We start from the raw sequence: 13,226 nt of genomic DNA, 5'->3' as shown, positions 1-13,226 counted from the left end.
GTATAACCTGTGTACAAAACTACTGTTCTGTTCTCCAATGTTAAAGCAGAACTAATCCCCCGTTACCTACAAGAAGCAGACTGATGTACCCATCCTTACACCACTCTACTGTCTCCTCACGTTAGTATTTTCTTTGTTAGTACATGAATACTAAACCTCAACTTTTTGTGCTGCCCCTTCCTCTGCCAATCTGAGCTCTGATGTATAGGGACAGAGGCCTATTCAGGTTCATTGTTTGCATTAAAATATATTTATGTATATATTAACAAATACATACTTTGTGTTTATGTTGTATACAATAATTAGCATGTGTTGTATGTTTTTATATCTGCTTTGACTCTTTGTCCAGATCGTTGCCTCTCAATCCAAACTCTACTCATTTTTATGGTATTAAACTTTCATTAAATTGGATCTTTTTACAAGAAAATTTATTTTTCTTCTTCTTTAGGACTTTAGGATGGAATGTGGAATATGCTACGCATACCGGCTGGACTCTGCCATTCCAGACCAGGTGTGTGATGACCCCCACTGTGGGCATCCCTTTCACCAAGCCTGTTTATATGAGGTAAGCATTGGGTATGGCTTAGATTAGATCTGTGCAGCTGGAAGTAATCAGGGTAAGATGTTGTGTACTAGTTGTATCTTCTGTCAAGGAACCATCATTGAAGTGAATAATTTAAGCACAGCTTGATGTATTGAGTAGGAAAAGAAAAATGTCCTTAACCCCCTTCCTACTGCTCATGGCATATACTCATCAGGATGTGTGACATGTTGGCACATCCTGACAAATGTAATCAGCATCTTTCTGGGAATGTGCACTTAAGACACACGATTTAGAACTGAGACTGGGCTGTTCTAAACATCTGCAGATTGTGGATCGTTTCCAGCAAGCCATTTACCAGTAGTGACCAGTGTCATTAAACATACCAATCGCATGATGAAGCCAGGCAGGGCAGTAGCTGAGTGGTTAGCACTATTGCCTTGCTGTTCTGGCTTTATAGAGATCTGCTGAGAGTTTCTTCTTGTGTTTTGTATGTGCCTTCTGCATTATTTTATGTGCTCCTACAAGCCAAACACATACTGATGGGTTATTTGGCTTCCAAAATAAGGGGTAGGATTTGTATTTTTATTATTTTTGTAGAGACAATAGACAATAGACTACTTGTGAGCAAGAACAAATACGACCTGTGTGTGTATTCTGCAAAATGTCTTGAGGCCTGAGCACACAGTACTTGAAGATTACAAATCTAGTTTCAACATGTTTGTCCTCTTGTGTAGAACTAGCCAGGATTGCTGCAGTGTTACTACTATAGTTACTAAATAAACGTATTTATTCATTAAATTAATGTCACATAAGATAAATCTAGTTTATTAATTTACCTTTGGGATGAAGAATATTAAAGTTGCACAACTACAGATAAAAAGAGAAGTCTTCAGTGGCTTCTATTATCTGTCAGTCAGCAATTCAGAGTCAATAAGAAAACAATTTTTTTAATTTGTATAAATTTTATACATTAGTAAGAGGACAACACCCAATTTATTATCTGAAGTCACCTACATTTATTTTCTTGTTACCTTTAGTTTACCTGAGTTTTTTAGGCATAGATGTATGGGGAATCATGATCAACAGTATTAACATCAAATGGATATGTATAATATACACAAAGAACTACAATTTTACTACCTTTACTACTACAAAAACTACCTTTTATACAAAACATGGGTTACAATGATGTTTAACGTTTCTGATTTTGACCCAATTACTGCATTAGGTGACACAACCTTACAATAAACTTGATGTAGTGTGGTTACTGCTCCCTCATGCAACCTAACTGCTGCCTTGAGTGAGGTGCTACAAGTAGTTTCTACTCACAGCAGCCCTACGGAGAATTAATGGGGATGGCAGTAAGTGGTACGGTACTGCCAACTGGCACCAGCTTTCAAACCTGTAGATGCTGGTTTATTATGGATCTGTGCTGTGATGCATCGCATGGATGGATGGCCTGATCTGAACACAGGATGGTAGGTCTGAACCTAGCCAAAGGAGGAAGTGGTAGACATTTTGATGTTATTTGATGACTATTTATGGGTAAACTTTCTCTTATGATATCCTAGTATAGGAGTACAGATGTGTGTAACGTCATCATAGTACAAGCTCAACAAACAGATTAAGGCAGGGATATTTTTAATGACAACCATTTTTCCTAAAGAAACCTTGTCAATGTACCTCAATTTTTAATTAAAACTTTGCTGTAAGAGGATAAAGAACACTTCCAAAGTCGTCCACATATAATCTGTGCATCAACATAGAACACTTCTATATATAATATAATAAAGTGCACAAAGATGTAGCCAAAGCTGACTCCAATAGGTGCAGAGTGGTAGAACTGTCACTATTGGCATTATGCTCTTCTGTTTACAAGATTCTATTAGCTTCTGTCCTGTCATCTGATAAACTAGATGGCTGTTCATTGTGCTTTTAAGTGTAAATTATAGCTTAGGAATAGTACAGAGCAACATCTGAGTGACCATTGTGAGTTTGCCTGGTGCTGAAGATGGTGGTGCCCAGGTCTGTAACATATTATAATATCCATAATTACAGGGACATGCACAAAACAAGGTACTCCTATTCTTGAAAAGTTCTTCAAAGTTTATTTTAATCCAAAAGGTTTTTGTTTTTTTTAGCTAGAACTGTTGTTGTTTTTTCTGTATCTACATGGCAGACAATAAAGCCATGTACAGAAGTCCAATAGACATTGTAGGATTGTTGCTGGAAATGATGTGTGTACGTAGCTTACAGTGGAATTAAAGTCTCCCTTTGAAAGCAGGTTATTGCCGAAAGGGACAGATGTCCATTTAGCATTAACTGTTCTTACCACCTTGTTCGCCACCAAGATGTCAAATTTTGGTGAGCTACTCAGCATGTTCCTTGTTCAAGAGTTATGTCATCCCAGCACTGCCAATCGACATGGCTGGAAAGCATAAGGTGGAAGAAGAAAAGAAAGTCCCCACCCTGTGATAGAATAGGGATAGGTGAGTAAAATTCATTCTATTGACCTATCCCCCATTTCATAGCATGGTGCCGCCGTCTTCCTTTTCTTCTCTCTTCTTATGAATTTAGCCCCTTTTTAACTCTTTTAGTCTTGTGACTACTGTCGCTGGAACAGGGGATAAGGTAAATTCTTTCAGTGTGGAAACATGTTTCAGTGACAATTGTCCAAAAGATTTACCATCTTCTTTTCTGTTGTGATTGAACCAAGAAAAAATATTTTGGTCTTAGATCAATTATTTTAGTCAATTATTCTGCAGAAAACTCCAACTGATAAGAAAAACGTCTCAAGACTAAACCTTTCTGTTCCTATAGCTGTGGTGTTATTGCTTAATGCATGCTTTAAACGTAAAAAAAAGAAAACTTGTATGGATGTTCTCGGACATCCGGTGTTCAATACATTTTTAATGTTTACTGTTGAAATTGTGACATTATTTGTGTTAAACATTCTTATTTTGTTGTTCTTCAGTGGTTAAACTCATTGCCCTCAAGCAGACAGAGCTTTAATATTATATATGGAGAATGTCCTTACTGCAGCAAGGTAAGTTGATTTCTATGTTTATATTAGTGACTTCCTTTTATCTCATCTTCATGCAAAAAAAATAAATAAATAAATACATCAAAGAAATTTGAAAAACAAAAGAAATAATCCATCTGTAAAATGTTGTTTATTTAATAAAAGAGTGATTGGAGTGAGCTGCCGCTCCGTCCGTGCTTCCAGTTTGACATCATTGATAAAGTGTAAGAACATTGCGCACACACTTTGTTTGGTGCAGAATACTGTAGATCAGAGGTCAGCAAACTTTTTTGGCCACTAGACCATTTCAGGGGTAGGTAGTAGCACACTAGGCCGGACTCTCTCTTGAGTCCTGCCCTAATGGCTCCGCTCCCCACCAGGAATGCCCCCTGAGGAGAAATCCCCACCCTCCGCAATGCATACAGAGGAGAGGGACCGCCCTTGAAAGGAGACCCGTCGTCTCCGCATTGCATACGTAGGAGAGGAAATATTTACCGCGGCTGGCGTTAATACTTTTGCCGCCAGGGTAAATAGGGAACATTCCCTCTCCTCCGTATGCTTTGTGGAGGAAGCCACCACACGGAGGCTTGAGCCGGTAGTTTGTTCCGGCTCTGCTGCGGGTTGCCGGCCAGCATTAGGCCAGATCGGCCAGGGGACGTTAGGCTGGAACAAACTACCGCCTAGGTCATTTCTGGCCTAGAGGCCTGGGTTTGCTGACCCCGCTGTAGATCTTCTTCTACTAGTTATTATTTTTACAATTTTTATCCAAAAATATTTTTTCTCTAATTTTTGATAATGTATATACCTTTATTACCGTGTTTCCCCGAAAATAAGACACCCCCCCGAAAGTAAGCCCTAGCAGGATTTTTGGCTGTTTTCCAGCAAGCTCGAAATATAAGCCCTTCCCCGAAAGTAAGCCCTAGCTTAATACCGTAGAATATCTTCAGCACATACTGTACATAGTGGTGGGGGAGGAAGTAAAGGACATCACAGACTGTCACATGAGTGCAGGACTGTCACAACATCACTACCCCGTACGTACGAGTATTCCAGGCTCACACAATCCATCACTTCTCCGGGGGCAGAGCTGATGATTGTAGAGAGAGATGTGAAGGGAGGGCACACTGAGCCTGTTACATCTCTCCTTCTCAAATGATCGTGGTGGGGGGAGGAGAAAAGAGAGGACGCTGAGGATGCCACACCTCTCCTCCAGTGCAGTGCAGAGCTGATTGTGCTGGGGGGAGTGAAGGGAGAACAGCGTGGATAAGACTGTCCCATCTCTCTTCCAGAGCACAGTGATGCAGGACTGATTGGTGGGTGGGGGGGAGGTTAGAAGAGGGAGGACACAGCTTACTTACAGAGTTACCATGATGTCACAGAATGTGATAACGTTTGAAATAAATGTTAATTTTTTTGCGGTTTGTTCTTCTCAAAATATAAGCCCTACCTGAAAATAAGCCCTAGGGCATTTCTTGGAGAAAAAAATAATATAAGACAGTGTCTTATTTTCGGGGAAACACGGTACTAACCAGCAACATAACAAATTGGTTGTCACAGAAAATAGTTTGTGCATACATTAAAATTAGTTGTTTTAAAACTGCCACTTTATCATTATATTAGATTAAAAATAGGTTTTCTATCACCACCAAAAGAAAGCTTGACCCCATGGCTCCCCCTCTCCTCCCTGCCCCCCAAACAAGAAAAAAATCACCTAATGGCAAACTGGTAGGCTCTTAGTTTATTTGTGGAGATTGCACTGATTCATATGGGTTAGGTAGCATGTAAATAAAGAAACCCTGTCAGGTCTGTAAACAAATCAATATGCCAGGTTTTTGCAGTTACACTGCTTTTTGTGACATGCCACTCCAATTCTGTATTTGCATCTCCTCAGGACTTAATTTTTTTTTTTTTTTTTTAAGGAGTAGGACTTTGCTACCTATTGTAGAAGTAGAAATGGCAGGGTCCCTCATGCTACAATTCAATTATCACATTTTCTTATTATTTTATCTTCAACTAAAACTTTGTTTCGGCTAAAATGGAGTTGTGTTACAATCGGGGACAGGTTTATACAGCTGCCTCATTGGGAAATTTCCCCTCACTTTGCAGACAAAGGGTGAAATGCAACAAAAATAATACAATTTTAGTAAAATTACAAATTTAACATTTGTAAAGGAAGGCTTGAACCCCATGGGGTTTTTATTGGCATTTGTGGTTATGTTTAAAATTTCCCCTTTGTATCATGGTGAAAATATTATCTCCAGAACAGAATGAGAGAAAACCTTGCCCACAATTCCTAGAGATCAAAAACATATTGACCAAGGTTATCTTACACAAAACTGAAAACATTTATATTTGCTAGAAATATAGCTTGTTGCCAAAACTGATGTGAACACAAAAATGCTAACAAAACCAATATTAGTATGGTTCATGGGGAAGATGAGGAGAAACTTGACACAAATCCTTTATTCTCTCCTTACCTTTTGGGCCTTCTTGCCCATATTATTTATGCTCTTTTGTATTCCCTTTCTCTTCTAAACTGCCTCTGAATGCCTATCCCCACATCACCATCTTGGCTTCAAGAGCCAGCTGTTAGTATTTTAACCCCCCTAGCGGTAATCCCGAGTGACTCGGGTGGATTTTTCCTGAAAAGAGGTAATCCCGAGTCACACTCGGGGTCGCTAAAAATAATTAAAAAAAACCCACTTACCTTGCTCTGTTGTCTTCCCCCAGCGTCCTGCTGGTCCCTGCAGGTCTTGGGGACAGGTGTTGTCTCTTGGATCTTCGGCCGCAAACTGCAGAGACGTTTTCTGAAGTTTCCCGGGTTGTGTCAGTATGGGTGGGAGGATTGCTGGGAAATTCAAATAACTTTGTATTGGGTTCAATACAAATTAGCTGTATTGAGTCCAATACAAAGAAATCTTTATATAATTATAGAATATAATTATATATATATATATATATATATATATATATATATAGAGAGAGAGATATATATATAGAGATATATATGTATATCATATGGAAATATAGACTACAATGTAAAATACATTTCCATACAAAAAAAAATGTAATGCTTTTTGCATTGAAATATGGACAGAATTATAACGCTGGGAGGGGGGTTAACAGCCATCCCCTAATGTCAATGCCCATGACAGGTTAATAGTTTTATGAACTGTTTTAGTGAGTTTTGATGTGACTTTTAGTGAGATTTTGATGTGACTTTCACATGCTTGATCACACTTATTGGTTGTGTAATAAATATTTAAATTTATAAAACATTAAAAAAAGATAAAAAGTATTTTATTTCTAAAAACACCAATCATTTAATACATCAATATCACATTCTTACAAATAAAATTCAAAGTTTGGGTTTATATCTACTTTGTTTCTATGGGGGGAGTATTGTTTGTACTTGCATTGTTAGGCTGCAATTACAGAAATATACCCCGACATTTGTAGGCTGTGCTTCATTTTTTGTAGTATCACAGGCTGTGTGCGATATCGCTCCCTCTCTCAGTTCAAGTCTGAATTGATCATCTCCCTGAAACTAAACTTGTGTGTGGCCAATATCACAGAAGCACAATCTATTATTAAGGCTAACCCACCTTCCTTCGAATGTTTCATTTTAAAATCATTACAGCCATTTTGTGTTTCGTACGCCAATCATGGTTTTGTGGCATTTCTCTGTCCAGATTTTCTGCGGTTGATCACTGTGTAAACTAAAAGGGGCACTTGCGGTCAATGTGGAAATGCAATAGCACAGAGAAAAAGAGAAAGATCTTTGCCATCATATAACAAGGAGTACCTAAACAAAGTGATCACCAGAAACCTTTGATCACTAAATTTTTATTGAAAGATGTAAAATTAAATCCAAATTAAATCTATTAAACAGTTCCTGAGAAAAAAAGCAAAAGTTGAAACAGTTCACTGTAAGTTAGTCGATCCTTAGTAAAATCTTGTTTTCCCAAGCATTCTTCCTACTATCCCGTCTTCTACATTCAGAATACCTCTGGTAAAAAAATTTATGGGTGTTTAGGTCAGCTCTCCAAATGTTTGAGCCCTCAACTGGCTGGTGTCATAGATTGTCATAGATAGAATTTTAAAAAATGTCGATGATGACGTCAAAGATCATTGAGATGTAGAAGATTTATGAGACTCTGGTAATTTAGTTTACCTGTAAACATAGCATATGCTAGTAAGTATATATTTTCATCAAGCAGATGTGTATAAATGTGTATAAAAAACTAAATGTTACTTTAATGCTACGATATAAAACCATGATTAGTGTCAATGACTCCATATTTCTATAAAAATATTCTTGTTTTGTAGCCTATCACCCTGAAGCTAATTAACAAAACATTCTGAAGCTGGCATTCCCACTCCACTGGACAAGCAGGACAATTTTGATTGATGTTATTACAAGGCATGTATTGCAAAGTAGATCATTAGTAAAAGGACTGGAACTGTGAGTCCAAATTTAGAGATGTCTTTCCAACCATGTTGTTGAGAATTAGGGTTATCTGAGGAAGCCTCCATTTCCTCCCAGTACGTCTCATCATTTTGACAGCTTGGATTTCTGCTGACGCCTCTGTAGTTTTTGCGAACGTTGACTGCTCCCTGAATAAAAAAAAATGGTTAATATGATTCTGCCCATTTGTGTATGATATAATATACTACATTAAAGATGTTACAATGCTGTACATGTGGTCCTGGCCTTATTATTTGAAGTATATGAATGAATGACTGAAATTCCCAGTAGGTGTTAAATGCTGCATATAACATATGTTCACAGGTGCAACTTAAAACATATGTCAAGGCAAGAATAAAATATATACAGTACATTTCTGCAATAATACATGCACATTCCCAAAATGTAAAGAACCTACATATACTGAAAAAAATGATTACGATAACTCTTCAAATTTCTTGTTGGGACTGACCACACAGTACATATTCTGGTCTGAAACTGCTAGAAACTGATATCCGCCTTACCCAATTTTTTTTCCTAAACTAGAGAAAATCTTTCCCGCTCCTCATCCTCAATGGATGAAGACCAAAATAAGAACCGGGAGGGGCTGAACAATCCTACCCTGTTAGGGTTGACATATACTTCAACAAAGAATATTCCAACTACTTATTATGACAAAGTACATTGTTCATTATTTTGACCTTTTTACAATTCAGTAACATGGGTACCCATCCTCAGCACATTTTCTGTTCAAGGACTGCTGTGGAGGTTGATCTGAACTTAAGCAATTGCCACTAACACAACTATCTTAGATTCCACATAGACAGCTCCAAAGTAATTCCCCTTATGGGTGGTACATATTGATCTGAAAATTCTAAGGGCATATTACCAGTTGGCAAAGTCTCTGTGGCTACAATATGTGTAACATTAAGGCAGCCCAGTTCTTAGGAATGCATATGGACAGAAGAAATGCACCTAACTTATTTTTCACAACACAAAGCACCGCGATTCATTGTTTGTTTTTTTGTAAGGTGATCTATTGCTCACAGGTGTACAATGTGTTGCAATGAGTTTTGCTACTGACAAAAAAACACGACAATTTACAAACACAAAAAAAACACATTTATAAACAGGCCCTGAATATTGGGGTGGGATGGGGCCTTTAGACAATCTTCCCTGTCTCAAGACATAAGCAGCCTTCTGTGGGTTCTACCGTATTCCACTATGGACAGACCCAGAATGTTATGCAGACACTATTTAGTGAGAAAAATTAGCCTGTTTTTAAAAATTCATCATTAAGTTTATTGTTGAACCGCAAGAATTCGGTTTCAGAAATAAAAAGGTAATTGGAGATCTGAGTGAAGCTGAGTGAGAGAGAATTTCTTATTCATCAAAGATACACAGGAACCCTCTCTGTCTAGGTGATGGACAGGAGGAACGGACATTGGTAAGCAACAACAAAACAAAAAAAACTTTAAGGGCAGCCCTAAATAATCCTTTCTACCACTAGCAGCCTCAGCTTTTTCCTATCAACCAATGAGTAGTTGGAAGCCCTCTTAAATTTAAGTTTTTGCTGGATATACTGGATTTGACTGTGCCAAACCATGGCACAAAAGCTGAAATGCCTTAAGCGTGATCTCTACAAAAAGCATTTGTTTATTCACTGATAAAATGGTTGGAAGCATCTTGTTTTATATTCCACATGGGACAATCCACATGAGGAGAGCACTCTGGTTAAAGTGAGAATCTGCAGACCCTGCAGGGGGTTTAAATGAGATATCATCAACCTGCTTTTGGTACTAATAACTTAGTCTAATAACTCCTGCAGTCTCAGGTCAATTTTAACAAGACAGCAAAAAAAACAGTATGTTTATATTTTTGGAATGTGGAAGGAAACCCATACAAACGATGGGAGAATAAATAAGGTAGTGTCCTGATCCTAGGACCGCAAACTGATATTGCTGGACACTAGACCAACATGCTCATTTGAGTTCTCAAATTCCACGGAGTATGCACCGAATCTACTGAGAGAGACCATTAGGCATAGGTGGACAGTTAGGACACATACTTCCATACTTTCCCAGTGGTTTTTGGTGGAGCTCCTGCACCCTGAATCTTTCCTAGGATCCAGGCCCCAGTGTTGACCCCCATTATGGGATACTTGGCACAGGTTTTGTTGGTGGAATTGTATTGTATACAAGTAAATAAAATGCAATTATGTGCTTAGTGAGGCTTACCATTGGTTCATGAACACCCACATCAAATGGCCTTGTTTGCTGCACTGTGCTAGTTTTTTCGTAGTTCTCATGGCCAGCAAAACGCGTCCTATGTTCATCATGGCCGTTGACCAACTCTACTCCATTTCCTTTCTTAACCTGCTGAATAAAATAAAACATACTATGGGAAAAGGCTTTCCAATACGAGTTGAAGCAGGTAGGCAGATAAAATACTCCAATTTAATAACATAGATATTCTGAATGAATACATGCATTAAATAACTGTCTTGCCTTTATGTTACCCTCCTGCAGCTCTGTGCACACCAGATTTAAAATGTATGTGAACCTAAATAGTGAATTCCTTTTATTTGCTGCATTTTGGCCTGTTAAATATACCAATAAATGTTTTTTTTTTATTATATTTGTACAGTGAAAAAATACTTGTGCATCTTGTCAGGAACTCAAACCTTTCCTGTGTTCTCAGACTATAGAATGATTGGTGTCTTTGTTGGTTCTCTATCATTCACTGGAGCAGGTAGGATAAATAATGTGTTACTGCAACACACATGTATTTACCTCTTTAATAGATCAAAACATTCCCCCTGGCTTTTATCTTTCTTTCCTTGCCGAAGTCTGGCATTAACTTGAAGAACTTTACAGTTTTGCATTTACTTTCTGAACTTAGATACTGGCTCAGGAATAATGCATTTATAAAAATATTATTTAGTAGTGTATACAGGTTGTGGCACAGTTACAGTAATCACTAGGGGTAAAGCTGAGAAAATAGGTGACAGGCTGTGCCTTAGGACAATTAAAATATCATTCTATTATATACATATATATTTACACACAAATATTCGAGCATACAAAAATACCAGTTCTACTGGAGGATATATTTGTTCACAATGTCAGTTTTAAAGTTGCCATATCCTTCAACTTTTTGTCTCATTCTGCCCACTATAGGGTGAGGGACTATCAGCTCCTAATAAAGTAAAATAAAGAGAAAGATCCCTTTTACTGGCTGTGGCAAATGAACAGAGCTGGGAATCCTGGCACTAAGAATTGCCTAAATCACAAAAGAGAGAACAAGCCAGTTTTATGGCTGACACACCATTTATACATTACATGACCGCATTCTACCTTTGGTGTTCTTTGTATTGCACGTGGTTTCGGAGAGTACAAGATTTTCCGCTGTATTTTGTGCTCTTCTACATCACTTGTTTTATTCCACTGCGGTTTTGGCACTTCGGGCTATATATAAAATAGAAAGACAAATTGCTTTAAATGTGAAACTGAATTACAAGTGTGTGTTAAGGCAGTCTCCTACTGATCACCGATCAGCTGCCCCTCTCCCCATGGCTTCTGTTTACAGCGCTGGTGGAGCACGTAACACACGCAACTCTCAAAACTTTGCACACAGCTTATATACTAGTTCAAAGGCATGATCAGTGCATGATCACATGACTACATACAACTAGCAGACATGACAAATGTCCTTGTGGTTCTCTTAAACAGGATATTCATGTCAGGAGAACAGATAAATGGCAGAAGAAAGGAAAGGGAGAGTTTCAAGGCAAAAAAAGGGGGGGGGGGAGAAGCAGACATTAGTTTACTGTTAAGAAGAGTATACCTAGTTTTAAAATAATTCAATCATCTACAAAACATAACAAAAGAACAAAAATAATTAACTTCAAGACTCAGAAAAATTCCTCAGCTCTTTACAGTGTGCAAACAAAATATTACTGGATTATTCGGAAAAACTATATTAGCTACTATACATTACATCCTATCCAGTATATGTTCAAACAGAAGGAACCTTTTTTATGTGTCCCTATTTCCAAACCTTGTTTAATGCAGTTTAGGAATACATTTCAATTCAAGCTAACACACCTTTTCAGATATACTTTCTTATTCGTTGATCAAAATGGAAGAATGTTAGAAAACAACAAAAAACATGTCCTGCAAATTCCACTTTAACGTGTTAATTCTGTGTATATGTAATGTGCTTTCATTTTGCTGCTGTGTTTGGTATATGGGGTTGGTGACTGAATTAATTTTAGGATAAATGTTGGCTTTTTCAGCCGGTTACCAAAGATTTAAAAAAAGTATTTCCAAACTAAGTTCATGCTAACATGTAGCTACAGTTAGACAATATGGAACAGGATTACTTTATGGACAACTAAGTTTACTTATACCAAATCAGGTACCTACATTTTTAAGCACTATATTATGGCATTATGTGTAACTTGAACAGTTGCTACTCCGAGGAGCTAGCAACTAGAGGCATAGACTCTTCATGCCATCTTGGGGGACAGAGCATTTGTGATCAGTGGGAGTTTTGTATATACTACACAAAAAATCCCTTTTTTTTCTTCTTTTGGACCCACCTGGACACTTGGTAAGAAAATTATGTAGAAGATCCTGCTGCTTGCAAAAATGTAACCTTAACCTCTTCATACTTTTGTTCTATGGACAGCCACAAATGTTTCCAGGGCAATTTTGTCATATTGGTGATTTTGGGTTTCAAGCATCTTGTGGAGATGACTAAACATTTCATGCAAGCTAAGCTTTTTAGTGTATTCCTAACAAGACTGCTATGACCACGTGTGAAATCAGAATAAATAGTGAAGGCACCTTTGTATGTTGTTGTATTGTTTCTTGCTGTAACTGGTAAATGTTGTTTGTATGTAGGCGACAGTTTTGTTTAGTAAAACACAATGTCCTATTTTATACAGTAAAACAAAAAGAAACAGATCTAGTAGAATATCAAACACTATTGCCTACCTAGCATTACAAATATGTTGTCTCCAAATTTAAACTTCATCTTCCTGGTTAAGCAGTGCAGTTTGCTGCACATTTTTTCTGCTTCTGACACCTCAATGGACATTAAATTAGCCTAAAATCTAGTAACATAGGAGCTGATCCAGGAAGAAATCATGCTAAGTCATAAATAGATTGAGTTTATGGAATAGCAGA

General features: G+C 37.7%; 2 protein-coding genes across 3 annotated transcripts in view; one reads left to right on the top strand and one right to left on the bottom strand.

Moving 5' to 3' along the window:
* FANCL (FA complementation group L) overlaps positions 1-8,266 on the top strand; it is a 55,496-nt gene extending 47,230 nt beyond the window's left edge. The window contains exons 12-14 of the mRNA XM_072409511.1: positions 449-565; positions 3,519-3,590; positions 7,896-8,266. Of these exons, the coding sequence (XP_072265612.1) occupies positions 449-565; positions 3,519-3,590; positions 7,896-7,931 (225 nt within the window). The 3' untranslated portion in view covers positions 7,932-8,266. The remainder of the gene's footprint in view (positions 1-448; positions 566-3,518; positions 3,591-7,895) is intronic.
* VRK2 (VRK serine/threonine kinase 2) overlaps positions 7,397-13,226 on the bottom strand; it is a 48,890-nt gene continuing 43,060 nt past the window's right edge. The window contains exons 12-14 of one of the 2 annotated variants that reach the window (XM_072409508.1): positions 11,391-11,501; positions 10,272-10,412; positions 7,397-8,183 (exon numbers count right to left, since the gene is read on the bottom strand). In XM_072409508.1, coding sequence (XP_072265609.1) covers positions 7,983-8,183; positions 10,272-10,412; positions 11,391-11,501 — 453 coding nt within the window. In that variant the 3' untranslated portion in view covers positions 7,397-7,982. The remainder of the gene's footprint in view (positions 8,184-10,271; positions 10,413-11,390; positions 11,502-13,226) is intronic. The other variant, XM_072409509.1, reaches the window with a different exon arrangement.

Source organism: Pyxicephalus adspersus, chromosome 4, assembly GCF_032062135.1.
Source record: "Pyxicephalus adspersus chromosome 4, UCB_Pads_2.0, whole genome shotgun sequence".
NCBI classification, from domain to species: Eukaryota; Metazoa; Chordata; class Amphibia; order Anura; family Pyxicephalidae; genus Pyxicephalus; species Pyxicephalus adspersus.
Note: the sequence above shows the minus strand (reverse complement) of the source record. Positions and strands in the feature narration are given on the sequence as shown.